This window comes from Fusarium falciforme, chromosome 5 (genome assembly GCF_026873545.1).
Source record: "Fusarium falciforme chromosome 5, complete sequence".
Lineage (NCBI taxonomy): Eukaryota > Fungi > Ascomycota > Sordariomycetes > Hypocreales > Nectriaceae > Fusarium > Fusarium falciforme.
The window spans coordinates 4,109,805-4,135,348 of NC_070548.1; the positions used below are offsets into that span (position 1 = coordinate 4,109,805).

The 25,544-nt window shown below is 51.7% G+C and overlaps 9 protein-coding genes across 9 annotated transcripts; 4 read left to right on the forward strand and 5 right to left on the reverse strand.

Moving 5' to 3' along the window:
• Positions 1-500: 500 nt before the first annotated feature.
• On the forward strand, positions 501-2,106 carry NCS54_00752500 (MFS domain-containing protein; the record flags this gene model as incomplete). Its single annotated transcript, XM_053152949.1, has 3 exons — positions 501-1,010; positions 1,071-1,429; positions 1,482-2,106. 3 exons carry the CDS (start codon positions 501-503, stop codon positions 2,104-2,106), a joined length of 1,494 nt encoding a protein of 497 aa, XP_053008924.1.
• Positions 2,107-4,227: 2,121 nt separating this feature from the next.
• NCS54_00752600 (Zn(2)-C6 fungal-type domain-containing protein) lies at positions 4,228-6,718 on the forward strand (the record flags this gene model as incomplete). The annotated part of the gene is made up of 4 exons (XM_053152950.1): positions 4,228-4,474; positions 4,531-4,677; positions 4,734-5,713; positions 5,765-6,718. Exons 1-4 carry the CDS (start codon positions 4,384-4,386, stop codon positions 6,716-6,718), a joined length of 2,172 nt encoding a protein of 723 aa, XP_053008925.1. The 5' UTR covers positions 4,228-4,383.
• Positions 6,719-6,882: 164 nt separating this feature from the next.
• On the reverse strand, positions 6,883-7,779 carry NCS54_00752700 (Hypothetical protein; the record flags this gene model as incomplete). The annotated part of the gene is made up of 1 exon (XM_053152951.1): positions 6,883-7,779. The coding sequence occupies one exon, from the start codon at positions 7,777-7,779 to the stop codon at positions 6,883-6,885; it is 897 nt and encodes a 298-aa protein (XP_053008926.1).
• A 1,057-nt stretch (positions 7,780-8,836) lies between these two features.
• NCS54_00752800 (FMN hydroxy acid dehydrogenase domain-containing protein) lies at positions 8,837-10,255 on the reverse strand (the record flags this gene model as incomplete). Its single annotated transcript, XM_053152952.1, has 6 exons — positions 8,837-8,912; positions 8,964-9,040; positions 9,093-9,601; positions 9,660-9,997; positions 10,060-10,093; positions 10,162-10,255. 6 exons carry the CDS (start codon positions 10,253-10,255, stop codon positions 8,837-8,839), a joined length of 1,128 nt encoding a protein of 375 aa, XP_053008927.1.
• A 661-nt stretch (positions 10,256-10,916) lies between these two features.
• NCS54_00752900 (Methylmalonate-semialdehyde dehydrogenase) lies at positions 10,917-12,603 on the forward strand (the record flags this gene model as incomplete). Its single annotated transcript, XM_053152953.1, has 2 exons — positions 10,917-11,481; positions 11,546-12,603. The coding sequence occupies 2 exons, from the start codon at positions 10,917-10,919 to the stop codon at positions 12,601-12,603; spliced, it is 1,623 nt and encodes a 540-aa protein (XP_053008928.1).
• A 1,110-nt stretch (positions 12,604-13,713) lies between these two features.
• NCS54_00753000 (Aa-trans domain-containing protein) lies at positions 13,714-15,281 on the forward strand (the record flags this gene model as incomplete). The annotated part of the gene is made up of 4 exons (XM_053152954.1): positions 13,714-13,869; positions 13,918-14,179; positions 14,228-14,419; positions 14,467-15,281. 4 exons carry the CDS (start codon positions 13,714-13,716, stop codon positions 15,279-15,281), a joined length of 1,425 nt encoding a protein of 474 aa, XP_053008929.1.
• Positions 15,282-17,293: 2,012 nt separating this feature from the next.
• NCS54_00753100 (MFS domain-containing protein) lies at positions 17,294-19,211 on the reverse strand (the record flags this gene model as incomplete). The annotated part of the gene is made up of 4 exons (XM_053152955.1): positions 17,294-17,685; positions 17,734-18,032; positions 18,083-18,563; positions 18,617-19,211. 4 exons carry the CDS (start codon positions 19,209-19,211, stop codon positions 17,294-17,296), a joined length of 1,767 nt encoding a protein of 588 aa, XP_053008930.1.
• Positions 19,212-20,782: 1,571 nt separating this feature from the next.
• Positions 20,783-21,874, reverse strand: NCS54_00753200 (PKS-ER domain-containing protein; the record flags this gene model as incomplete). The annotated part of the gene is made up of 2 exons (XM_053152956.1): positions 20,783-21,058; positions 21,110-21,874. 2 exons carry the CDS (start codon positions 21,872-21,874, stop codon positions 20,783-20,785), a joined length of 1,041 nt encoding a protein of 346 aa, XP_053008931.1.
• A 1,613-nt stretch (positions 21,875-23,487) lies between these two features.
• NCS54_00753300 (Hypothetical protein) lies at positions 23,488-24,068 on the reverse strand (the record flags this gene model as incomplete). Its single annotated transcript, XM_053152957.1, has 2 exons — positions 23,488-23,979; positions 24,027-24,068. 2 exons carry the CDS (start codon positions 24,066-24,068, stop codon positions 23,488-23,490), a joined length of 534 nt encoding a protein of 177 aa, XP_053008932.1.
• Between the last annotated feature and the right edge of the window lie 1,476 nt (positions 24,069-25,544).

Sequence of the window (25,544 nt, forward strand, 5' to 3'; positions counted from 1 at the left end):
GCAGCGGGACTGGAGGCGGACAATCCGCAACCTGGGGCAAGCGAAATGTCTTATGCTTGGACAGTGTCAACTGACTAGGTCTGGAACGGTTAGTGACCGTAATTCGAACGAATCAAGTCATCTCCCCCCTCTCTTTCTGTTGACCAATCATAGGTTGCGCGGGTGGCAGTAGTCTCAAGGCGTGTCTCCCTGGCGGAGAGGCGGGTTTACCTCCGCGGCTATCAGATTTGTTGTCCTGTCAAAGCTCGTTATCTCGACTACCTTGGTCAACATGATGGACCAACCCCGGATCATGAGGACAGCCAGATTGACTTACCCCAGACTATCATATATGGGGTAGGCGCTGTGACGGGCTGCTATCAGTCTCCGCCTGGCAACGCATAAGGTTGGCGAGATAACTCTGGTTCAACCTCCTATAACTATCTCCCCTTCTCCTCCCTCTTTTCCAGTCCTCCACATCCAAGACAGCAAAACCAACAGCCCATTAACTGACAGGAACCATGACTCCATCCATTTCACACACCGACGCCCCAGATGGGCTCCGCAAGCACTTGACGACGGCCCTAGTAATCTCGGTTTGTGTTGTCGACTCCGTGGCCATCGCTTATGACGGTTCTCTCATGGGCTCTCTGAACGTCATGAAGGCGTACCAGAACTACTTTGAGCTCACGACTTCAACCACTGCTGTCAACACCTGCGCCACTTTCCTGGGAGCCATCCTGGTCGGACCCTTCACCGGAATGCTTATTGACTGGAAGGGGCGCAAGATTGGCTTGTACGCGGCCTGCATCGTCAACATCTTGGGCGCTGCCATCGCTGGTGGAGCCATCAACATCGCCATGTTCATCGCGGGCCGCATCATCATCGGCATTGGCGTCGGACTCGGACAGACTGCTGCTGGCACCTATGTTGCCGAGACGACTGCACCTTCAGTTCGCCCGACGGCCCTGGGGTTGTACTTTTCTTGCTGGGCCGTGGGTTCTCTACTTGCTGCTGGGATCTCGTATGGCGTGAGTAGAGAGATAGCTCCAAGACTTTGATTATGCGTGCTAACAAGTGCGGACCTCCAGACCTCCGGCCTCGAACCCTCCAACTGGACATGGCGTATTCCATCTATCCTACAGGCGGTGCCTCCACTTGCCGTTCTCTGTCTCATCCCCTTTGTTCCAGAGTCTCCCCGATGGCTAGCATACCAAGATCGACGAGAAGAAGCGCTAAAGGTCCTGGCAAGAGTCAATGGCGCCGATGAGCAGCACCCACAAGTGCAAACTCAGTACAGGGAAGTCATTGGCACTCTAGAATACGAGAAGAACGAGGGTCGAAGCGTCAGTATTGAAGATATGCTCAAGAACAGAGCGAACCGCAAGAGACTTCTTCTGGCCTTGTCTGTGGCGCCGCTTGCCATGTTGACCGGTTCAAACATAATCACGTAGGAGCTGGCCCAATCACACACCCACCATAGTGCTAACATCAAAACCTAGTTACTACTTTGGCAGTATGCTCACCCAGGCCGGCCTTGGCAACTCGGTCACACAACTCAAGGTCAACGTCTGCCTCTCTTCGTGGCAGCTGATTGTTGCGGTCTGTGGATCCTTCATGGCCGAGAGACTTGGGCGCCGGTTCCTTGCTCTGTTCAGCTTGGGCCTCTGCTCCATCTTCTTCTACCTGCTAGCAGGTCTGACTGCCAAGTTCGGGACTTCGCACAACCTGGCCGGTACTTACGGCACCATAGCCTGTATCTTCCTCTTCCTGGGCGCGTATTCCTTTGGCATCACTCCTCTCACAGCCATGTATGCACCAGAGGTTCTGCCGTACAACATGCGCGCCAACGGAATTGCCATGCAGGGCATCCTGATCAAGTCGTGTGGAGTGCTAGTCGCCATGGCCTTCCCTTACATGATGGAGGCTATTGGATGGAAGACGTATATTGTCAACGCGTCATGGAACATTTTGATGTGGCTTTACATCTACTTCCAGTGGGTTGAGACCAAGGGGCTGACCCTGGAGGAGATTGATGTCTTGTTTGATGGCGAGACGCATGTCCATCAAGACCTGGATTTGGAGGCGGTCAAGAGTGGCGATGTTAAAGCCCTTCATGTTGGTTAATGAGGGTCTTTGGCGCGGGATCTTGTGGCGGTATGGCGGAGGAGTAATGTGCGTATGCAAATCTGAATGGCAACAATAGTTTGGGTATCACATAAGCAGTTTTCTTCCCATGTCGATAGACCAAGGCAACCTTGGGTATCCTTGGCTCTTTGATCTGGTCGTGCAGGATAGGCTGAATGGACCAAGCTCTTATCAACATTTCTTTAATGACTCAAAGCTAAATTTAAGCTGGCGAGCAAAGGAGCCCTAAAAGTAAACCACGTGGTGCCTACGTTTCATCTTACAATAGGTGCCACAGTCCTCATTCGTGATTATTTACATGGGTCTCCATGCCAATCCCTGGAGAAAATGTTGGCTGTGCTGGGCAATGCTGATCCTTTGTTGGTGGCTGAGCTTGTTTTACCTCGCCTCTGCTGATCCAAGGCAGTCACCAAGATGCTCCCAATCAAGTGTCCCGGCGAATATTTATCTGAAGCAAGCCAAGGCTGTGTTCACACAACCCCAGAATAATCCCTGTCTGGTACGTCACAGAGTTCGGGGTAACAAGTCAGCAGCGTTGCTTTAATAAGACCCTTGGAGACGCCCTCTAAAGTGGATTCAAAGCCTTGAAGACATCAAGTCTCAATCATGGCATCTCCTCCTCCGTACTATCCCGACACCAATGCGCCAGCACCAACTGGAGCCGCACCCCCACAATATGAGAATGTAGCCTCAAGCTCCAGCCAACCGCTTGCGGCTGAAACCGATACACCAACCTTTCTTCTGGATAACTGTGTCGTGCTGGAGCAGTCTCGCAACCGGGTTCACTATGAGCTCGGCAATCCACTCGGAAACCCCACGACAGAACCTTGCAGCATCACAAAGCACTGCTATCCCCCCAATAACGAACCTTGCGAGAAGCCACCTCGCGTGCATCTGTACGATTTCCAAGACACGTGGAGCCAGATGGGGGGAGTCCACCTGGCCATTAACGGAAGAGCCGGCGAAGATCGTGCATACCCGGGGCTCTTTCTCGTCCAGGGGGTAGGTTCGGCCGTGTATCAGGTTGCAGGCCACTTCAAGGCGAGCCAGGGGGTTTTGGATCGAATCAAGAACAAGAACCAAATCACTTGGGTGGACACCAAGGATCGGGTGGTTGGCGTTGAGTTCAAGCAGAGCCTCAACAAGGAGTCTGGCCAGACATCACCCCCCAGGTTTGAGGTCAAGGTCCCGCTCGATGAAAAGGAGCTTGATCTTTTGGTGACTTGCTGGTGTGCCAAGGTGTGGCATGAGGCTGGAAAGCCACCAAAGGAGCCCATGTCGTGGCAGAAGTGTTAGTATCGACTCGTCCCCTGTTTGATCCCATCTGAGGCTAACCGTCACATCTTGCAGTCAAGCGAGTCGCTGGGGAAACTGTAGTGGCTACGGTTGGATCACAAGCCGGAGCCGGCGGGGTAATCAACCCATGATGAGGTTTGAATGTTTGATAGGTGTTGTTCATGATGGAGCCTCACATCGGACCGTTCCATCGGGAATGTCAGCCAAGCCTCTTTGTGCAGGTGGTAGCGTGGGGGCTTGCATGTGCCGAGCTGAGAACTGGTAGATGACATGAATTTTGATCGATGTCTCCTTTCTCCTGCCCCTTCCCGTAGCGTTCTATGCACAGTCTAGTATGCAGTTGGTATCCCGTGACAAAGATGACATCTCCCCCGCTCGCTTGGAGACACATGGGGACGAGAGAGCCAAACGATTGGCTTATGTTTAACCAGATAGAAAATAGGGCGGATATGTGTCCATCGAGAACTCTTCTGGCTTAGCAATCGTGTTATTTGTCAGTGGTGTCATAGAAGGCGGTTCACTGTGGATTCAACAAACAACCACTTTTTCCCTGTTGCCAACTGCAAAACCCCAATCAGTTATCAGTCAGTCTCCCAATCACAATCAATCAACGCATGATTCATTGCCTGTCCCCTTATCGACCATGGTTTGAGTGGTGACCCTAGCCCCGGACTTTGCCCACGCGGACTCCCCGATAAGCTAGCCACTCATGGGCCCACACTAGCTCGCGGAGACATTCCTCTTTGGAAAGCCGCTGTCGTGTGGTTTCAGTGGCCACTCTGCCCCCTCATTCTTCTGGATACAGAAGACCTCAGTTTGCTCCCCCGGATAGTTTCTCTCTTTCGTCTGCAATGCAACAGGGGACTTGCATCATCCTCGTCCGTCTGCTTCTTTCATACCTACACAAACGGCCCACTTGCCTATCTGGAATTCCCCTTCTGTCGACTCTTTGCCTTGAAGATGCCGAGGCAGAGCGGGACCAAGGTCGAGCGTACGCGCACCTTTACTGGATGCCGGACTTGTCGAAGCCGACATGCAAAGTGTGACGAAGGTATCGTCAATCGCGTCTCAACCTCATCACGCGACAAAGCTGACTTCCTGCTCTAGCTCAGCCAGAATGCGGTACCTGTCGGAGACTCGGACTCACATGCGGTGGATACGGAGCCCGCCTCTTCTGGATCACAGACGATGCGGTCCGGCCGGAGCTCCAGCAGAGCCACCGGGGATCCGAATACCGGTATCCACTCTTCTCCGGTAAGTCCTCCGGTCCCGGATATCCCAATGCCGAACCGGAAGCTGATGTTCCGCAGAGGTTGATCGCAGATTGATGAGTGCCGAATTGTCAGACAGCCTGGGCAAGCAGTCTGCCATGGACATCTTGGCGGATATTGACTCTGCATGCGATAAGCTGGCTGGTGGAAACTCAGCCATGATCAAAGGCCCTTTCGGGGTTTTTCAATCAATCGAAGAGCCATCACCAGCCGATGTTCTGACATCCTCTCCGGATACCGAAAACTCGAATACAAACACATATCCTGATACCGACAGCTTCATCGAGGAGGTACAGCGGCACGATTGGCCCACCCATATCGGAGACGACCTTGATCTGTTTACCGGTCCTTTGGATCCAAGTCTTTCCCTTAACCCTGAAGAACCAACAGGCTCAGAACAAGTGCTTTTGCCGGACTCTACAATGACAAACTTCTTCCTCGATAACTCCATGGGCGTTGAAGGCTTGGCACTCTTCAGCCCCAACTTTATATCCCAGGCAATGGAAATTGAAGCAATTGGCCACGGAGACAGCCACGCGGACGATCATGGAGACAGCGCATTCAACCATTTAGAAAACGAAGTCATGCCGTGTCCCCGAGGACTCCCACAGGCCAACGGAGGCCACTTGGGCCTTCCTGAAGAGGCAGAGCCATTGCTTCGTTACTACAAAAAACACGTGGCTGGCGAGAGAACGTCCATGCAGGCAAAACGCAAGTCACCATGGGAAATCATCTTTTTGCCCTGCGCCCTCGAGACATTCGCCGAGCTCTCTCTCTGGAATGAAGCCTCACATACGCGCTCAACCATATTCTATACTCTTCTTGCTCACAGCGCTCTCCAACTGCACCTGTCGAATAAGCCAAGCACGTTTTCTTGCGACTGGAAAGAGATTGGTATACGAAACCACGAGAGGGCTCAACATCACCTCCGCAATGCTCTGCAACTCGAGATGTTTGGTCCCAAACAGGCGAACTACAAGGAGTTGCTGATGGCAATTCTTGGCATGGCAATGACTTCGGTTTGTTTATTCCCTCCGCTCTATTATCAAATTCGCTAACGAGCTCTACAGCTGCATAACGGTACCCGTGCTTTCCGAGTCTTCCTTCTCGATGCTGAGCGGCTGATTCGACTTCGGGGCCTGATCAACCAAAATCCCTTCAAAACTCGTCTGTTGCATCACATGTACACCCATCTCCGGGTCATTGCAGAGAGCATATCATTGTGTGCCGAGCCTCCTTCCGACGCGTCCGACGAGAATAATACTCGTGACCTCACTCATGGCCGGACGTTTCGAATCACCGAAGATGCTCTCAATATCGGTCTTGACCCAGCGCAAGAGAAGACAGATGAAATGGGATACAATGACATTCATCTCGAGATCCAGGGCCGCTGGAGTCATACACTGTTCCCCGTCATCTACGGCATTCCAGAGTCTCTGATGACGCTCCTGTCACAGACAGTCTCCTTGTCCAACGAAAAGGCGCGTCTCGAAAATGTAGCTCGTTGCAACCCAGGAGTTTCAGTAGCCCTGGCGAGACACACAAAGACGCTTGAGAATAGAATATGGGCATGGACTCTGGCGCTCGACCCCCTGGGGCCCCCGAAACCAACTCGTCTAGATCAGGACCTAATGGCTCACCCTCAGGTCCGTTCGATGGCGCTGGCCATACACCAAGCCCTCATCATCTACTTTTACCGCCGGGTGTACGACATGAACGCCATGATCCTCCAAGACCTGGTCAAGAAGACGCTGGACTTCCTCGAGCCTTGCCTAGGCGAGTTGATTGGCGACCAAGACTTTGCAACCAGTCTCGCCTGGCCGGCGTTTGTTGCCGCTTGCGAGGCTGTGTCTCCTGATCTTCAAGAGCGAGCTCTCAAGTGCTTGTCGGTCACCGATGATAAGGGCATATACTTTACGCCCAAGCCGGCAAAGGTGATTGTACCGTTGATATGGGACAAGCGAAAAGAGTCGGGAGACTGGACTACGAGCTGGCAAAGTCTTGTGTCAGATAGCTTACTATAGAATTTGTGAAATAATTCACAGGATAATATTCAATTGACATCAACTGTCAGGTTCTATGGACTGCTTACTATACGAATATTGTGATCAGATTTTGAAGATTTATGAATTCATGTCTATTTTACTTTTTTACTTTAACTATTAAACCTTTTCCTTACTCGGTAATTTTACGCAAGAGGTACGCCGGCATCCTTCAGCAGACCAGCCAGCTCCGCCCGCTCAGCGTCAGCAAGGAGATGGAAGGGCTTTCGCAGACCACCAGTCTTCCATCCTCGCAGCTCCATACCGGTCTTGACGGCAGGACCGTACTGGTGAGCCTCGAAGAACTTGCAGATGGGGAAGATCTTGGACCAGATCTCGCGTCCCTTCTTGAGATCGTTCTCGACGGCGATGGCGTTCCACAGCTGCACCGACAGCTCGGGCAGGACGTTGGTGGTGCCCCAGACGGATCCCTTGGCGCCGGCGGCAAGGCCGTAAAAGGTGAGGGTGTCCCATCCGTTGAGGGCGGTAATGCTTCCGTGATGGTGGAAGAGGAGGTCAGTCAGGGCCGGGGCATTTCCGGACGTGTCCTTGAGGTACTTGACGCCCACCTCAGAGAGGCTAGCGATTTCTGAGGGTGTCAAGCTGACGCCACTGGCGGCGGGGATGTTGTAGTACATGATGGGGAGGCCGCTGGCCTTGTGAATCTCGTCAAACATGTCCCGAAGCTGGGCCAAGCTGGGGGCGTCGTAGAAGGGGGGCACCACCATGAGGCTGGCGGCGCCAACCTTGGCGGCATGCTTGGCCAGATCGACGACACCGGCGGTGGTCAGGTCGCCGATTCCAGCGATGACGGGGACGCGGCCGGCAGCCGACTTGATGCACTGCTCGAGGACGGCCTTGCGCTCGTCGACGGTCAGGGCGGTAAACTCTCCGGTGCTGCCGCCAGGGACCAGGCCGTGGACGCCGGCGTCAATCTGACGCTGGATGTGGACGTCGAGGGCAGGGAGGTCGACGGCCCCATCGGCGGTGTATGGGGTGATGAGGGCGACAAGGATGCCGGTGAGTTCCTTTTGGGGGGCCATTTTGGAGTTTGTAAGAAGAGATGGCTTATTGCTGGGATAGGGAGAGATGAGATGAGAGTACAACTTGATGATGGCGATGAGAATAGAGAACAACTCGTCTGATCAAAGCATTCACATTGTCTATTATATGCGTATCCTTCTCCCCTCTAGATGATTCCCTTCTACAAATCCGTATATACCCCGCGTTGTTGGTGTGGAGTGGGAAACTCTGTAAAGGGTCTTGCCTCTTCGAAATAGGTAGGTCTCCACGACGGGGTCGGCGAGGCCTGCCACGCGGCAACCGGCGGGAGCCAGCGGCGAGAGAAGCCTTGTTTTCCGGGGTGATTGTGATGATTAGGGGGACTTTCCTGTTCTGAGGAGCGCTTATCAATGCAACAACTTTATTAATGGGCACGTGGACCGGAGGGCGATCCGTTTGTACAGGCAATCTCGCCATGGTGTTTGCCATTGTTAGCATCTGGAAAGGATGATCCCGGCCTTTTATCCCGGTTTCCACAGTGCTTCCAGAAGGAGACCCACGGTTCTAGGGGCTCATGTTCCACTGGGTTTCAGGGTCCAGGGTCCAGGGTAGCTCTCACCGATAAGCTCAAGCTCATTACGTGAACGATTGATGGCCCTTGAGGATGATACTGGGAAGAGATGGAGCATATTCTGAAGTCTTTTTAATGGGGACCTTAATCCTGTATTTATAATATCGGTTGGAATAGAGCATCAAGCATTGACCATTTACAGATTGATTCTATACATGGCTGAGATGAAACTATCTAGGGTGTCTAGTCTCAGTCGCATTGAAGGCATATTCAGCCAAAACAAACCACAAGAATTTGCAGTCAAGCAGTTAAACTTATGGTAAAAATATGCTAAAATACTCTTTCGCCATCATCAAATATTACATATCAATTTTTTAGACAGCCATTGCTAAGTAATAGACTTAATTCACGGGATAGAACATAAACTACGGCGCAACAATTGTAATAATGCATACAATGCTCTAATTCTGCTTACACAATGCTAACAAGCAAACTCCATGCCAATCTAACAGCTGGTATAAAACTTTTTACAACTTGGCCAAAATACCCTCCGAGTTAAGAAACGCGAGATGACTTCTCGAAATGTCCTTGATTGTGCGGCATCTAAGAAAGCGTCAGTCAATTGAGCATCCGGCAGGGTCAATGGCATCTTACCCAGCGAGCGCCATGGCAAGCTTGAACTCGTACATGAGGATCTTGAGAGCGAGCTCTACACCCTCTTGGCCGTTGTACTATCGGGATTGTTAGTATTCGTGAATTGCTTGCTTGTGAATTGGCACGTACTGCAAGGCCCCAGATGGGGATTCTTCCTACGAAGCAGTGGCTGGCTCCCATGGCGAGCGCTTTGAAGATGTCGGTACCTCGTCGGATGCCACCATCGACAGCGACGGGGATCTTGCCATTGGCCGCGATGACACATTCTCGGAGCGCGTCTAGGGTCGCAGGGACACCGTCTAGCTGTCTACCACCGTGGTTCGATACGACGACACCGTCAAGACCGTATTTGATGGCCAGCTGGACATCCTCGGCAGCGTACACGCCCTTGATCCAGAGCTGGAGCTTGGTGTGCTGGCGCAGCCAGGGAATGGCAGTGTCCCAGTCGAGCGACGGGTCAAAGTCATGCTTGCTCTGTGTCAGATCCTCGCTGGATCCGCTGAGCTCACTCTTGCCATCAGAAAGCAGATTGGGCCAGGCCATGTCGTCGGGAAGGACAAAGTTGTTGCGATATTCGTTTAATCGGCGACCGAGCATGGGAACGTCGACAGAGAGGAAGATGGCCTTGTATCCGGAGGCTGTACCAAGAATTGTTAGACGCGATTGAGATGCGCGCGCAATTGAACTTGTACTCACCTTCAGCGCGTCGCAGCATCTGAAGTGTTGTCTCACGGTCGCGCAAAACACAGAGCTGCATCACGTAAGGGTTCCCTGACCCTTGGGCAGCGACATCCTCAAGAGAAGCTGTCGCATATGAAGAGAGGCCCATGCAAATGCCAATCTTGGCGGCAGCGCGCGAAGTAGCAATCTCGCCATCGGGATGCGCTAGACGGTGCATCGCAGCCGGACTGAAGCCCAGAGGCAGCGCCGTTTTGCATCCAAAGATTTCGGTTGAAATATCGACATTGTCGACGTTGACGAGAATGCGCGGTCGGATCTTGTACCTGTTGTAGGCCTCTTCATTGTCTCTCAATCTGCAGCATGCCAATGGTGAGCCGTGGTGCAAACACAAACACGCAGAGTGAGCAAATCATACGTAACCAGATCCATGGCACCTTCATTGAAGTAGTCTATGGTTACACAGTCAGCATGGGTCTGTCTGGCCTGTTCCTGGCCTGGGGATGCAGGGTGTAGCTACCCCGATACATCTTGGGGAGCTTCTTGCTGCCAAGGTCCTTGAGGTCCGCAATTGTGTGGACATGGGGATCCCACGAGACGCCTCGGTTAGCCATTGTAAAGGTATGGTAGTATCCGAAGGGTATCTTGGTCTTGAAAAGCAGAAAGAGATAGGGATTGACGACTTGACAATGCCGAAAAGCGACAGCAGCCCGAAGCCAGTCAAATAACTTTCATAGCTGACCAGAAATGTCCCGGCCCCTCATACCCCAGCTTGCCCATGTTTGGGGAACATGCCTAAATCGATCAACGAACTCGTTCATGTGATCGATTGGCAAAAGAAAGCCAGCAGTCTGGAAGCCTTATCTCGCCGGCGAGGCCTGCCTGTCTTGGAGGAATGAGGCTAACGGACGGCCGCTTCGGCCGATTCAGACCGCGCCGCGTCGGATCTTTGTAGGAAAGTGACCATCGGCAACGGGTCAAGATTTGTGGGGAAATGGGGGACTGCTTGTGCGGAGAACAAGACCGCTAGGGGCCGGTCCGGGCCTCCGACTCCGGATCTTGAGGTTTGACAATCACAAGGTCAGCTCCGGACGTTTTGGAACAATCACGGCGGTTTGACTTGCCTCATTCGACAAACATGACTTCTGAATTCAAGATGAAGAAAAAGAAGAGGCATTCGGCTTGAGAAACCAAACAATGATAAAGGCATCCGACTTCACGACTCCTTGCTTCTTCAGACACCAGACAAACTCAACCGTCAACCTTGTCGCAGTCATGAAGTCCGCACGAGCTATTCGACGTATCCCTCGGTCTCTGACACCCCGAGTCACCTCGCGGTCTGCCCACTCCATCTTCAACCGCCCTTCTCCAACTTCCCATGAGCAAATCAAAGACCCCCTCCCCACACACAACTTCATCGGAAACAACTTTACCCCCTCGGCCGCCACAAAGTGGATTGACGTCCATGACCCTGCCACGAACAATGTCGTGACCCGCGTGCCAGAGTCTACAGACGAGGAGCTTCGCGCAGCCGTCAAGGCCGCACAGGATGCCTTTCCCGGCTGGAAGAACACGAGCATTCTGCGTCGCCAGCAGATCATGTTTGAGTTTACACGGCTGATCCGTCAGAACTGGGACCGTCTTGCCTCGTCTATTACTCTGGAGCAGGGCAAGACGTTTGCTGATGCCCGTGGTGATGTCCTTCGAGGCCTTCAGGTTGCCGAGACGGCTTGCGGCATCACTACACAAATCACTGGAGAGGTTTTGGAAGTTGCTAAGGATATGGAAACTCGTAATGTTCGAGAGCCTCTCGGCGTTGTTGCCGCCATCTGCCCCTTCAGTAAGTCCCAAAGCCAATAGACACGCAACATCAGGAGATGCAAGCTGACTCTTATGTCTTTTAGATTTCCCTGCCATGATTCCACTGTGGTCCATCCCGATTGCGACTATTACCGGTAACACGCTCGTCCTCAAACCATCGGAACGCGACCCGGGCGCTGCCATGATCCTTGCCGAGATTGCAAAGGAGGCAGGCTTCCCTGAGGGAGTTGTCAACATCATCCACGGAACGCACCGTGCGGTCAACTTCATCATCGACGAGCCCGCCATCAAGGCCATCAGCTTCGTCGGAGGCAATGCCGCTGGAGAGTATATCTACTCCAGGGGCTCGGCCAACGGTAAGCGTGTTCAGGCCAACCTCGGGGCCAAGAACCATGCCGTCGTCCTTCCCGATTGTAATAAGAAGAGCACCATCAATGCCATCACTGGTGCTGCCTTTGGTGCCGCTGGTCAACGATGCATGGCTCTGAGCACCGTCGTTCTCGTCGGTCCCGACACCAAGTCATACGTCGACGACCTTGTCTCAGCAGCTAAGCAGCTCAAGACAGACGGAGGCTTTGAGGACGGTGCCGACCTCGGACCCGTCATTAGCCCAGAGTCCAAGTCGAGGATCGAATCATTGATTGCCTCAGCTGAGGAGGAGGGCGCACAGATTGTTCTCGACGGTCGCGGGTACGCTCCCGATAAGTACCCCTCGGGCAACTTCATCGCCCCAACCATCATCACAGGGGTGACCCCGAGCATGAAGTGCTACACCCAAGAGATCTTTGGGCCCGTACTGCTGGTTCTCGAGGCCCCTACCCTCGAGGCTGCCACAGACCTCATCAACCAGAACGAGTACGGCAACGGAGTAGCCATCTTCACCAACTCGGGCAGCAAGGCCGCCTGGTTCCAGAAGAACATTGAAGCCGGTCAGGTCGGAGTCAACGTTCCTATCCCCGTGCCCCTGCCCATGTTCAGCTTCACGGGCAACAAGAAGAGCGTGGCGGGTGGCGGTACGAGCACCTTTTACGGAAAGCCCGGACTCAACTTTTACACCCAGACAAAGACCATCACGACTCTTTGGAGAGGCGAGGAGGAAGCAGACCACGGAAAGAGCGTCAACATGCCGACGCAGAGCTGAACAAATAGGGAAAAAGGTGGCGCAGGGATGGTAGAGGCGTTCGGAGGAGTGGATTTGGGTACAAACCGTTCAAGGCAGTTGGAGCGCAGATCGCGAGACATTTTGACCCGCAAGGAAGCTCAATAGAAGAGTTTCACGCATAGACAAAACCAAAAGCCAATGCAAACAAGGATACCGTCGCACACCTTATCTTGCCTCTCGTTGGTGCCCTCATCGGGAGCGCTCCCGACATTGTCAGCCGTAGTCGACGGGGTAATCAAACCGTCTCCCCCTTCGCCTCAGTAACACGACCATAGACGGTGGAGAACCAGTGGAGACGGTTCCGACGCGGAAGAGTCCCCAACTCGTCAGAGGGTCGGCAAAGCTAACCCCGTTGCCCAGTGGAACTCCAACGTCATACCTCGGACATACTGCTACGTGTTTTTGTCTGGGATTCCTATTTTTCTTACGTACTGAGAGCAACGTCTCTCTACTGGCAACGAACCTGACTCGACTGACGCTCAGCAAGCTTTTGCCAATGTGGAACTCACATCTCCGCATGCTGCCAACAACCCTTGAACATTCTCGCCCCATGGAGTTTTCCCCCAGCTTTTCTCCTCTCTACCCCATGAGTCCGTCGACTTACCCCATGGGGGAGCGGACGTGCCAATTCCAGCCCGTGAAAAAGCGTGCTTTCTCCACCCTCCATCACAGCATCTACTAACCCCGTAGAGATAAGCTCCGGGCTGTTCGCTATCGCTGATGCCGGCCGATGGGGGGCGAGGTTTTTGGACCAAGGTTTGCAAGGAACCCACTTACCCGGTCTAAACCCTCTAGGTTGGAATCATGACCCTGTCTTCCCTATCGTTGGCCTGATACGACCCATGGAGGGGGGCGAGGAAGAGCTAACCTCCAGTGTTTGGCCTGGTCGAATCATTGGCTTGGTCAGAGCGTTGCCGTCAATGTCAATCGCTATAAGTTGAGCCCACAATCCCCAGATCATGAAGTCTTGTTTGTGGATCAGTCTGTATCCAAGCCTTTCTCTCCTTCTCTCTCTCTTCACCCTCCTTCTCTTGCATCTGTTCCGGTTGCATCTTGTCTTGGCCATATTCCTCTCTCAACTCCGGCGCCATGTCGCAGTACTCGAGCCCTCCTACGGAAAAGGACATGAAGCACGAGCAGGACGTCGAGCTCAACAATGGGCTCACAACTGTGCCCTCTCAGACGGGCGAGGTCCACGACGATGTCTTTGGTGATATCACTAACGAGGGCCCCAACTACCGTGCTGTATGTAGATGCCAAGATGGTTGAGCCTCAAAGACTAACACCTCATAGGTTGGTTGGATCGGCACCGTTGCCCTCATGATGAAGACCCAGGTCGGTCTTGGCGTCTTGTCTATCCCCGCCGTTTTCGACGTCCTTGGCATCGTTCCTGGTGTCATCTGCCTTATCATCATCGCCGGCATCACGACTTGGTCTGATTACATGGTTGGAGTTTTCAAGCGTCGCCACACCCAGGTTTACAGTATCGACGATGCGGGTGACTTGATGTTTGGCCGTATTGGTCGTGAGATTCTGGGAATAGCTTTCTGTCTTTGTAAGTGCTCGTGAGAAAGCTACATGATTCAAACTAACAAAGTCAAAGACTGGATCTTCGTCGCCGGTTCTGGTATGCTGGGTATCTCGATCGGTCTGAACGCTGTCTCGACTCATGGCGCCTGTACCGCCATCTTTGTTGCCGTTGCCGCTATTGTTGGATTCAGTCTCGCGAGTATCCGTACTCTTGGCCGTATCAGCTGGCTTGCTTGGATCGGTCTTGTCTGTATTCTTACAGCCAGTAAGTTTTCCGCGACTCTGCATAGTTTCGTCCCTAACCATGACCAGTCTTCACTGTTACCATCGCCGTTGGTGTTCAGGATCGACCCGCTTCTGCGCCATCGACCGGACACTGGAAGTCTGACTACAAGGTCGTCAACAACCCCTCCTTCACTGAGGCTATCTCGGCCATTTCTTCCCTGGTCTTTGCCTATGCCGGTACCCCTGGTTTCTTCTCTATCGCCTCCGAGATGAAGAACCCAGCCCACTATACTCGCTCCCTGATGATCTGTCAGGCTGGAGTTACCATCACCTATATCGTCATCGGCTGCGTCGTGTACCTGTACTGCGGTTCCTACGTTGCCTCGCCCGCTCTCGGCTCGGCTGGTCCTCTCATCAAGAAGATCGCCTACGGTCTTGCGCTTCCCGGTCTCATCGCTACTACGACTCTCGTCATCCACTTTGCCGCCAAGTACGCCTTTGTCCGTATCCTTCGAGGCTCCAAGCACCTGGCTTCCAACAGCCCGATCCACTGGGGAACTTGGCTCGGCTGCACCTTTGTCACCTCCATCATTGCCTACGCCATTGCTAGCGGTATCCCCGTTTTCGGCGGCCTCGTCTCCCTCGTCGGTGCCCTCCTCGGTACGCTGATGTCTTTCCAGCCTATGGGCTGCATGTGGCTCTACGATAACTGGGCTCCCGGCCGACGCGATCCCACTCTTCGATGGTATCTCATGGTTGCTTTCAGCGTCTTTGTCATCGTTTCCGGTACTTTCCTGATGATTGGCGGTACTTACGGATCCATTGTTGGTATCATTGATTCTTACAAGGAGTCTGGTGGTTCGTCCGCCTGGTCTTGTGCCGATAACTCCAACTCTGTTTAAGATGTAGAATGATGCTTTTAGAAAGTAGAGCTAGCGTGGAGCATTTCAAGGGGGGGCATTCTGCATTACACTATATAAATTCATAAAGGATACATCTCTTTTTCATCCTGATATACACTTGTCTCCTTTCATCAAAACCGTGATACCTTCTCGATTTGCCCTTATGTGTTGGCAACTGTGTTCCTTATTGCTGTGTTTGACACCATTGAGCGAGAAGACCAGCGGGATCGGGATCGCCATCCAGGACACGTCCGTCGCTTCGTTCATTGATGTTGAACTGCCGTGCCAAGTCGTGATATGTTGTATTCGCGTGGCTTCATTCCCTCTCATTTCGATGTAATTCTTATCTCTCTCTTCATACTCTTCATGAATCCCAACAACCTGGCCATCAATATGTGCGACATTATTTTACGGATCAGTATCCGACAGAACCCCTAATGAGACGTCATGTTTCATGCCTCCCTGAACCGTTGTTTGGAACTTTCCTAAACCGCTCTAGCTCCGAGATACCGGTTTCCATCGGGGTCGGAAGGTCCGATTCGGTACCCACACCTTATCACGTCACAATCTTCGGCCTTGAGATGTCCGGTTCAGGGTACAAAGCATCCATTCTAACATCAGTCAGGGCGGGTCGATCAACGGAGAGGAAAACTTTATTTCCAAGGCCTCGTTAACCAATCCTGGCCAGTCATTACAAGTTGAGCAAGCCTGGTTTGGACGATCAACAAAAAAAAATTCACGGTCAGGAGATATAGATTCGAACACTGAGCGGTGTTGATTTGGCCCAGCTCTACTTATGTACCAACAAGGCTCCAGAAAAGCATATGGGCCATGCTATTCTTCTGATAGCTAAAAGCCTGGTTGATAGACAAGCTTGCGTTGGCTTGATGTTCGTGCCCATTCACGAATCATCCCTACAAGAAGCCAAGAGTTATGGCGGCTGAAATTCAAGCTCTTGGCATCTGAGTCAACTGATCATGCAACGTATCTCTGGGCCAGGGTCGTTTCCTTTCGTCAATAGCATGGTAGGGAGTTTAGTCGCTTGGTTTGAACAGGGCGCTTGGAAAGTAATGAGAATTGTTCCATATCAGAGTGCTAACGATATTATCCACCTCTCCTGCTTCTAATTCGCAGATAATGCTTTGAATTAGGGACTCGAACCGAACACGGAGTTGAGGAGGGCTCATAACTCCAATCCGAATACACTAATAACGATTATGCTAAAGGAACTTTATGTATCAATGACTTCTGTCCCTAGGGAGCCGGAAGATCCGACATGGTGAGCTTGACCGGTGACGAAAGCAGCCATAAGCCTATGTGACTGACAGCCAAAGTATCACCACTCTTCTCCGGAGCAACATCTTCCAACTTATTCGAAGCACGTGAACATCTTGCTGTCCCACCTTTTTTCAACCTCCTCAGTCACAGAATTGAGCATGTGGAGGATCGTGCCTCGAATAAAAGGCGCAACCCGAGTTGTGACAACTAAATCTTCTTCAGCCACCGGCCTCGCTGCTCATTGAGTAAGTAAGATCTGACCACTACGCTTCATCCGATGCATCCTTTGAAACACCGTATTGGAGGAAAGACATTGCTCCAAGATCCCATGCGCACTTCTCATAATTCGCTGATATAAAGGTCTGATAGGCCGGTGAAAAGTCGTCACTCTATCTAGACTGATATAGCATTCTCTCTATCACCCAGCTCGTACGTGTCATCGCCAGTCAAACGCCAGTAGTCAATGAAGGTAAGAGATGTCTCAGGGGAAAGCCCGTAGCAATGGCTGAGTGCATTAGTATAGTTCATCTAGAGTTTGGGCAACTCCAATGCAAGTTTTAGATGAGCTAATTGCATATCGCATCAGCATCAAGAGTCCTTCATCTGTGCCAAAGCGACAACCATGGCGAGATCAGCCCACGAGATTACACACTTTGCAGCTGGCTTCACCTAGAATTTCCTTTGAAATAGGTCGAGAGACCAAAACGCTACTTATTTCAGGACTGAGCCACTGCCTAACGAGCATTCTCGATCTCTTCACTGGAGGCCCCAAAGTACTTGTCCAACTCACCCTCCAGCTCCGACCCTTCAATATGGCGCATCTCCCTCGCCCTCTTGACTGGATTCACCTTGTCAAAGTGTGCGCTGGCAAAAATGATGTCCAGTTCCTCAAGGCTCCGTCCCTTTGGCTCAGGGAAGAACAGCCAGACACATGGAATGATGGCCGCGTTGAACACGGCAAACATGGCATAGGTCCTATATCCGAGATTCGCAAATGCGGGGGGCGTGATCATGACGATTAGAAAATTTGAAAGCCAGTTAGAACATGTCGATAGTGCGTTGGCTTGGATGCGGATGCGGAGGTTCGTGATCTCAGCGGGATAGAGCCATGTCATTCCAAGCCAGCCTGGGTGGTTGTCAGCAGTGTTTTGCTGGAGGGGATGGGCAAGCTTACCAATAGCAAAGAATGAGTTAAAGACAAAGAGGAAAACAGTCGCTGTCACGCCATATCGAGTCTCAAGTTGAGGTGCACCGTTATCCGCTGCTGTTCCAGTCGAGACTGTTCCTGCAAGAACTGCCATGGAGGCCATCATTCCGAAGGCACCAAACAGCATGAGCTTGCGTCGGCCAGTGCGTTCAATTAAAGGAAGAGCCACGAGAGAGGCAAGGAAATACTCTGTGCCGTTGAGAGCAGCCAGTAAGCGAGACATCTCGGGACCAAAGCCAAGCGAGTTTTCGAAGAGGAATGTTGCACTATAGTGCGTTAGCCAGGGTTAAAGCACGATAAACATAAACCAACGTACTAATAAGTGACGAGATTGATTCCACAAATCTGTTGAAAGAACTGAGCAGCAACTCCGAGCATAGTTCGTCGGAAGTTCTGCGAGGGGCCATTGGTGAGGAGTTCCTTGTAGCGGAACCCGCCGCCTCGACTCTGCACTTCAAGAGCTTCTTGGATAGCTTTGATTTCCGTGATGACTTCTGGATCATCGACTGGCTTGCCCAGAAGACGAGCAGTTACATCGCGCGCTTCATCGACGCGACCCTGCATGGCAAGCCACCGAGGAGAATCGGGCAGGTAGAGTAGTCCAATCATGACAATAATGGTGAAGAACGATTGAAAGGAGACTGGGAATCGCCAGCGAACGGATCCAGACAAAAAGTAGAACCCGTAATCAACCCAGTACGAAATCATGATACCACCCGAGATGAGAGCACCTGAGAGCGTGATCAAGAAACCACGTTGGTGAGGCCGAGCACACTCGGACTGCCATGTCGGGATAGCTATACAGAGTCAACAACTGTCAAGGCATGAGAGGGGGTAAGGGGGCGCTTACTCGAAGTGACCATGCCGTTTCCAACGCCACCAACAATTCTGCCGGCAGAGAAGAGACCATACTCATGGGCAGACGCTTGCATGATTGTTCCAATGATCATAATGAGACTTCCCCAGAACGTAGATGACTTTCGTCCCCACCTTTCGCCGTAGAAAAGAATAAGGACAGCTCCCAAGAAGCATCCAATCTGGTAAACCGCCACAGCTGCTGCCTGAGTGTTGGGGTCGCCAGTGCATTGGTTCGGGTCAGGTTGGTTGTTCTCGGGGTAGTCAAGCCAGCAGAGAGGGTTTGAATCATCCCGTGGTGTCATGAGAACCAGGTTCTTTTGAAAGTCATCCAGAGTAAGGAGGGCACTCAAAACACCTTGGTCGTATCCAAACATGAGAAAACCGCATGACGCAATGATGCCGATGGCCCAGTTGAGCGTATCACCCTCGAGATGTTTGCCGCCGACTTTCCATTCTGGTAGGTCACCGAGTCGAGAGAAGAAACCGGAAAGACCGGACTGATGCTTGGGTTTCTCATTGACTTGGCCGTCAACGGACGAGGGAGGGCTGATCCCGTTGTCTCTAGGCCGCTCTGGCTTCTCGGACATGGTGGGCACGAGTATAGAGAAGGGTAGGTAGAAGAGGAGGTGGAGTGGAAAATCTGTCACCACGGGACCTGGGAGAAGCCGCGTCTTGTACTCGGCCCCGGAGCCGCACAGAACTTCAACATCGTGGGGCAGAATGGGACTGCGGGATAAAGGATGACTTGGCTGAAGTCATCTTGGGCTGCTGACGGGTCGAGCCAAGCAGTCGAACCGTCCAACGACTGCCAAGATATCCACAAAATTCTCCATCTAGAGGCCCAAAGAACACACGCTGTTGGTTCAGATTGCCATCTTGTAGGCTTCGGAGTGCCTGAAATGTTTGAACCTCGGACCAGAAGCTTGGCAATCATCTTGGCCTTAATCCTTTGTGATGAAAAAGCGGCAATTTCGCAGAATTAGTTCTCCACTAAACAGGCAGTAGAGTGGATCAATTGTATGATTCGACGAGACACCTGCAATGAGTAGGGGTTCAAGTATCATGGCGGTTCATGTGGGTAGTACAACCAACGCCGAGACATACAATACGGCGCAACATCGGAATCACGACGACCGGAATACCCGTCTTGGAAGTCCGAGGCACGTTAAAATGGGGGATCTGGGTTCTTTGATAGAACCTTTGCGCTTGGCGACATGGATAAGCTCCATTGAATGACGTTGGCCAAGTTTAAGCTTAAACTTGTAAGTTGACGATCCTTCTCCACCGAGGAGGCCAGTAATCAAGGCGAGACGCGTCTTGGCAGTTTTCTCACTGCGGTAACAAGAGAGGGATCTTGGGACAAGTTATGCCCTTGAATAAAATCCCTAGAGTGACCAAATCTTGCCTCCTCAGCTTGGGCTTATGTGCTGGCCAATCGTGAACTCGCATCTATTTGTTCTATTCTATTCTTGCCTACTCTGATTGCTCTTAATTCTCACTCGCGTTACTCTCATTCTAAGTTGCAGGCCTTTGATTCATCTCAACCCGCACAAAGGATGCAAGCTGCAGTCGTAGGCTTTGGACTAATCCCTCTGACTCTTGAAGAGGCGGGGCAAGATAACCCTCAATGTTGATGATCCTGCTTGGCACTCCCATAATCAAAAGAGTGTCACACACAATGGCCAAGAATGCAGCTTAGACAACACTTTAAGATCTCGTAGGCCTCCAAGCCATACCTCACCCAGCGCTCTGCCTTGAGTGGTAGGCTCCAATACCAGGTTATTGCGTTGGCTAATGTTTTCTAAGGCAGAATACTGAGTGATGAAAGTATCGTCACTAACGTGTGTCTTGATTGGTCTGGGCCCATCGTCGTGACCGGCTTGGAGGCCGAGGAGCACTTATGGGATAGTCCAGGTCAGGGGCATAGCAAGGTGTTCCAGGCTAATATTAGAACGGGACGTATAAAACCCAGTCTTGATTGTTTATTTATTTCATATATCTCTATGAGGAGAGTTTCTAAGGAAGCAACTCAACATCATAGTACATACTCAACTGGAAGCATTGATCTAGGACAACTCGAGCTGCTAGGTCGTGGCTGCAGGAACTGTCTCAAGTACGTATCAATTCATTTCATCATTACTATAAATGCAAGCATCTATTAAATCTTCAGCACAGCCTTGCCAAAGTTCTTGCCCTCTAGCATTCCAATAAGTCCATCCGCGGCGCTGTCAATTCCCTCGGTGATGGAGAGCTTGGCCTTGACGCTACCATCCGCCAGCCACTTCTGCAGATTCTCCTGGTGCTCCTTGGCATAAGCTGGGCCAAACTTGGGGTTGCCGACAAGGAAACCCTGCATGGTAATTTGCTTGGTGATGAGCTGCATGAGACCCTTGATTCCGGTCTGTTGGCTGGCAGGGGTGTTGTATGATGAGATCTACAAGTCATGTTAGCATATGTGACGTTTATTCGGAAACATGTGACTTACCATGCCACAGACGGGGATTCTTCCAAGAAGATTCATGTTGGTGAGGGCTGCCTCGAGATGCTCTCCACCGACGTTCTCAAAGTAAATGTCGATACCGTTGGGTGCAAGTCTGGGAAGAGCCTCCTTGGGGCTCTCCTTCTTGTAGTTAAAGCCGGCGTCAAATCCAAGCTCCTTAGTGATGAAGTCGAGCTTCTCGTCCGAACCGACAGAGCCGATAACTGTCAAGCCCTCCCGCTTGGCCACCTGGCCAACAATCTGACCCACAGCACCAGCCGCGGAGCTGATAAAGATGGTCTCACCCTTCTGCGGCTGGCCGATCTTGTGCAGACCAGACCAAGCGGTGAGGCCTGGCATTCCGAGAGGTCCCAGGAACAGGGCAAGGTCCAGGTTGTGCGGGTTGTTGATCTTTCTGGCTCTTGCCAGGCTGTCCTTGGGCACGCGCGCATACTGGGCAAGGGGCAGATAAGCCACAATCAGATCGCCCTCTGTGAAATCCGAGGTATCGCTCTTGATGACCTTTGCGACGGTGTCGTTTGTGATTGGCTTGTCAGTCTCAAAAGCAGGAGAATAAGACTTGATGCTGGGGTCTCGCATCTTGCCTCGCAGATAAGGGTCGAAAGAGGCGTAGAGAATTTCGACAACTAGACCGCCCTCGGGGGCAGCCTCATCGAGATCGATGGGATGATCCTCGATGACCAGGTGCTCCCCAGCCACGGGAAGCCCGGTTGGGATCTTCTTGAAGATAAGGGTCTTGTTCTGGGTCATTTTGGCTGGTGTTTGTGATGGTGACTGCTGCTTTTCCGAGTTGAATTGGGTATCTTTGATAAAACAAAGCAGCAAACAGCGGAGAGCCGCAGATCTTTTAAAGCAACGAAAGGCCTCCCTTGGTGGCGCGAGATGCCGAGGTTCGCTGGAGCTGATTTGTAAGGCCGGTTGCAAAGTCAGTGCATTGCTTGACTTTGACGGCCCACTCGGCGGTGATACTTCCCAATGCGGTACGAGCAGAAATGACCTCATTGACTTTGATGTTGCCATGTTGCGTAATGATGCGATTTGGACAACTCATTGCGCATGTCTAGCAACATTTTTCAGTATTCGAGAAGTCTGGTAAGATAGATATATAATGGAGTTTTGAGGTTGTAAGCACAAAGCATGTCAGATTGAGCAAACAGGTATGCGACAGGGGTAATCGCCCAGCCGAGAGATACAGGGCATCAACCCGCCAAATGCAGGTCCAGTTATAGTGGCAGCTACACTGAAAGGATAGTGTCAATCCCAGCAACCAAAAGTGGGTGTATCGGAGCAGCCGGCACAGTTTGCCTCGGCTCGTAGCGACGATCCCCTGTCCCAGTCTTCAAGTTTGCAATTGTCAGTGCTGAATAGGGCCGACTGGCGCCGATTTCTTGTTTCTCAACATAAATTCTTTGTGGAACTAGGTACATGAAACTCCTAGAAGCAAAACCATCTTCCAGCGGTCTATCTCAATGCCCAAACTGGAAATGAGCTCCGAGGACTCTACGACCAAAGAAAGACAATACAAAATCTATGCTGCAAATTTTATTAGCCGCTAGCAAGACAGCACTAAGTATGCTAGTATTTGTTGAGATACTTATATGACTTTCTATTATTAAGCGTAACGTTAGTATTCATCCATTAAGCTTCCTTTCGGGTGTATGAAGTAATCATCTACCCTGATGCGACTTATAATTACAGAGGCCTTTGATTTATCATCTACGCATATAATCAGCCCCGGCTGGAAGAGCCGCGAGTTAAATCTGAACACACAGTCTGGCACTGTAGATATCTGAACCTCTAAATAATCCAGGAATCCTTTGCCATATATGCCGAGCGTATCTCACGAAGAGAACGCGGCAGGGACGCAGGTACTCAAGACACGGCGGCAATAGACAGCAGAAACAGTGGAAGTGGAAAGCCCAGAGGGCATATATCGAGTGGTCTTGTTATCGATGATGGCACGATTGCCGCCAGTGCTGGAGCTGATTCAGTCAAGCTGCAAGAATAGTCGGCAGGCCGAGGCTGAAAGCATAGAGATGCAGCAACAGGCATGATTATCCTCCGTCACTACCGAGAAAAAGCACTTCGTATCATAGATAGAGAGCCTACTGGCAGAATACCAAAAGACGCAGTTTTAAACATGATATCATAAACTCAGCAGTAAAAAGAATTCGCATTAAACAATCGCTAAATCTCAGCACTCTATCGTCATCGCGCCTATACAAACAAAATCCAAATACCATATCCGCTTTTCATACGCGTTCCTCGTCTCTTCCAATAACCCGCTTTTGAAATCCAAATGAAACCCTAAATAATCTCGAGAAAAGAATGATGGTACAACAAAACAACTCTCCTTTCTTCGGTCACTGACCGTACCATGTAGGGGGAGTGGCCCAGTGCCTCAGCATGGTATCAACGGCCGTTCTCCATTCCAACTCGAAGCATGAAGCCAACTGCTCGACATCTTCTTGCGTCGGTAGCGTTTCTCCCCACATCTCTTGTTTCCCTGCCTCCAGGAGGGCATATAGGGGGATTAGTCCGTCGTCTCTTATCTTGACGAGGCAGAGCCACGCCGTGTTCCAGCTGCGGTTGCTCTCGGGATCACTCAGCACACGTAGGTGAGCGTCTTGCACAATGTCACCACAGAATGGATAGTTCGGCGTCAATCCGTGAAGTTCGATGAGGAATTGGTTGCTGGTGACATAGTTGGCCCATGCTAGTGTCATAGGCTCCTGGAAAGCGCGGGCATCGTCTTCGTCTTCGCACGAGGCGGCTATTCGCTCGATACGCCGTAGTTCGGTAAGGGTGTTGACCTGGTGAGCTGTGAGAGAACGGATGAGCTCTCGCACAGGGGGCTAAAGGGTCAGTCGAGGTCCATACGACACGAAAGGGGATGACTTACTCTCTGCCGTCGTGATTTCTTACTAGAACGATGGGACGACATAGCGAATACGAGAATATTTGGAAGATATGGCAGTATGTGGCGTTGTGGATAGCGTGCAATGTCCTTGTCTGCTCGCCACAATATGAATCGAGTGTTGAGGGTCTCAGTCGATGGGAAGTTTCGTATCCGTTATGTATACTAGCCATCACTGTCCACAATCATGTTGGGTCAAGAATATGGTGTGTGCAACGTATGATGCAGCTCAATATTATGCACCCCAGAAAAGAAAGGACTGAGACATCAATAGAACCTGTCACCTCCTAAAGTCCAAAAAACATCAAGATGCACGACGTCAAGGCGTTGACAGCCACGCCCAAACCCCGGCAGCTTGCGGGAGCTCAGACCTCTTTCACGAGCAAGATCAAGAGCTGAAGTTCGTGTTGGTGGGATGGGAAGAGTGGAAATACTTTTACCGGGAGGGTCCTGGAGCCGTGATTGGCCTGGTGACGGATGTTGTAATCGGGGAAAGGGACCAAGACCTTGAACAGCCACGACGTCGACAAGGGGATATCAGGGCAGCTTAGATTGCTCAGCCCGGATAGTGGAGGGGTATCAGGCACGGAGCTTCGGGTAGTGGGTGTTAAGCGCGAAGGCTGCTCCCGGCCTGACTGCATGGAGCTGAGAAGCGCGTATGATGTGAGCTAGACGCGATACACAGACTTACACGGCGTCATCAAGGCTCTAGTAACGTTTCAAGCTGAAGCAGAGATACAACAAGGCTGAGCCAGTGAAGCCTCGATGAATTCCAATGAATGAGAGAACGTCGGGCATTGAGAAACTGCCGAGGTTGAAAAGGGGGTCGCGTGTAGGTTCAGCCAAGCCAAGCTAACCACAGGATTCCAGAAATAAACACAACAAATCTAAAGTGGTCCATGATCCCTGATCTCCCAAGGCATACGGGTCAAAACTGGGGAAACGGTTCATGGCAAGAGGTGGTCTCCGGAAATGCCTTGCCGAGAAGGGGATAGCCACCCACGATTTCGTCAACAGGGGGAACCAAGGGATCTGAGCCGAAGAAATGTGGACCGAATTCAATGCCATGTGCTCGCTAGAATCAATAGAAACAAAGCTACTGATTGGGCGTGCCGGAATGGTAAGCGGTTGAAGCGCGCGTCACTGAGCTTAGACAACCACCACCACAGCCTCCGCCAGGACCACATCTAATACTCTGGGGCGCTGCACCGCGCGTAAAATAGACGCGCAGTTTGGTATCTGAGCTCGATCGTCATTCAATGCCCAGATGGGATGAATACGAGCCGATGGGCGGCCTCCTGTGGGTGAGCAGCTGCGGCCCTGACATGCTGACTCGATCAGTTCAGCCCTACATTCAGGTTCACACTTCCTGATGCGGAAAGAGTGGACAGGGGGGAAGAAAACAAAAAGATGCCATGTATAAGATATCAGCGCCCAAAGATGAAGTGAGCCGAGGGGGTCCCAGGCTAGCTTGATCCATACCCAAGAAGCGGACCGAGCCTT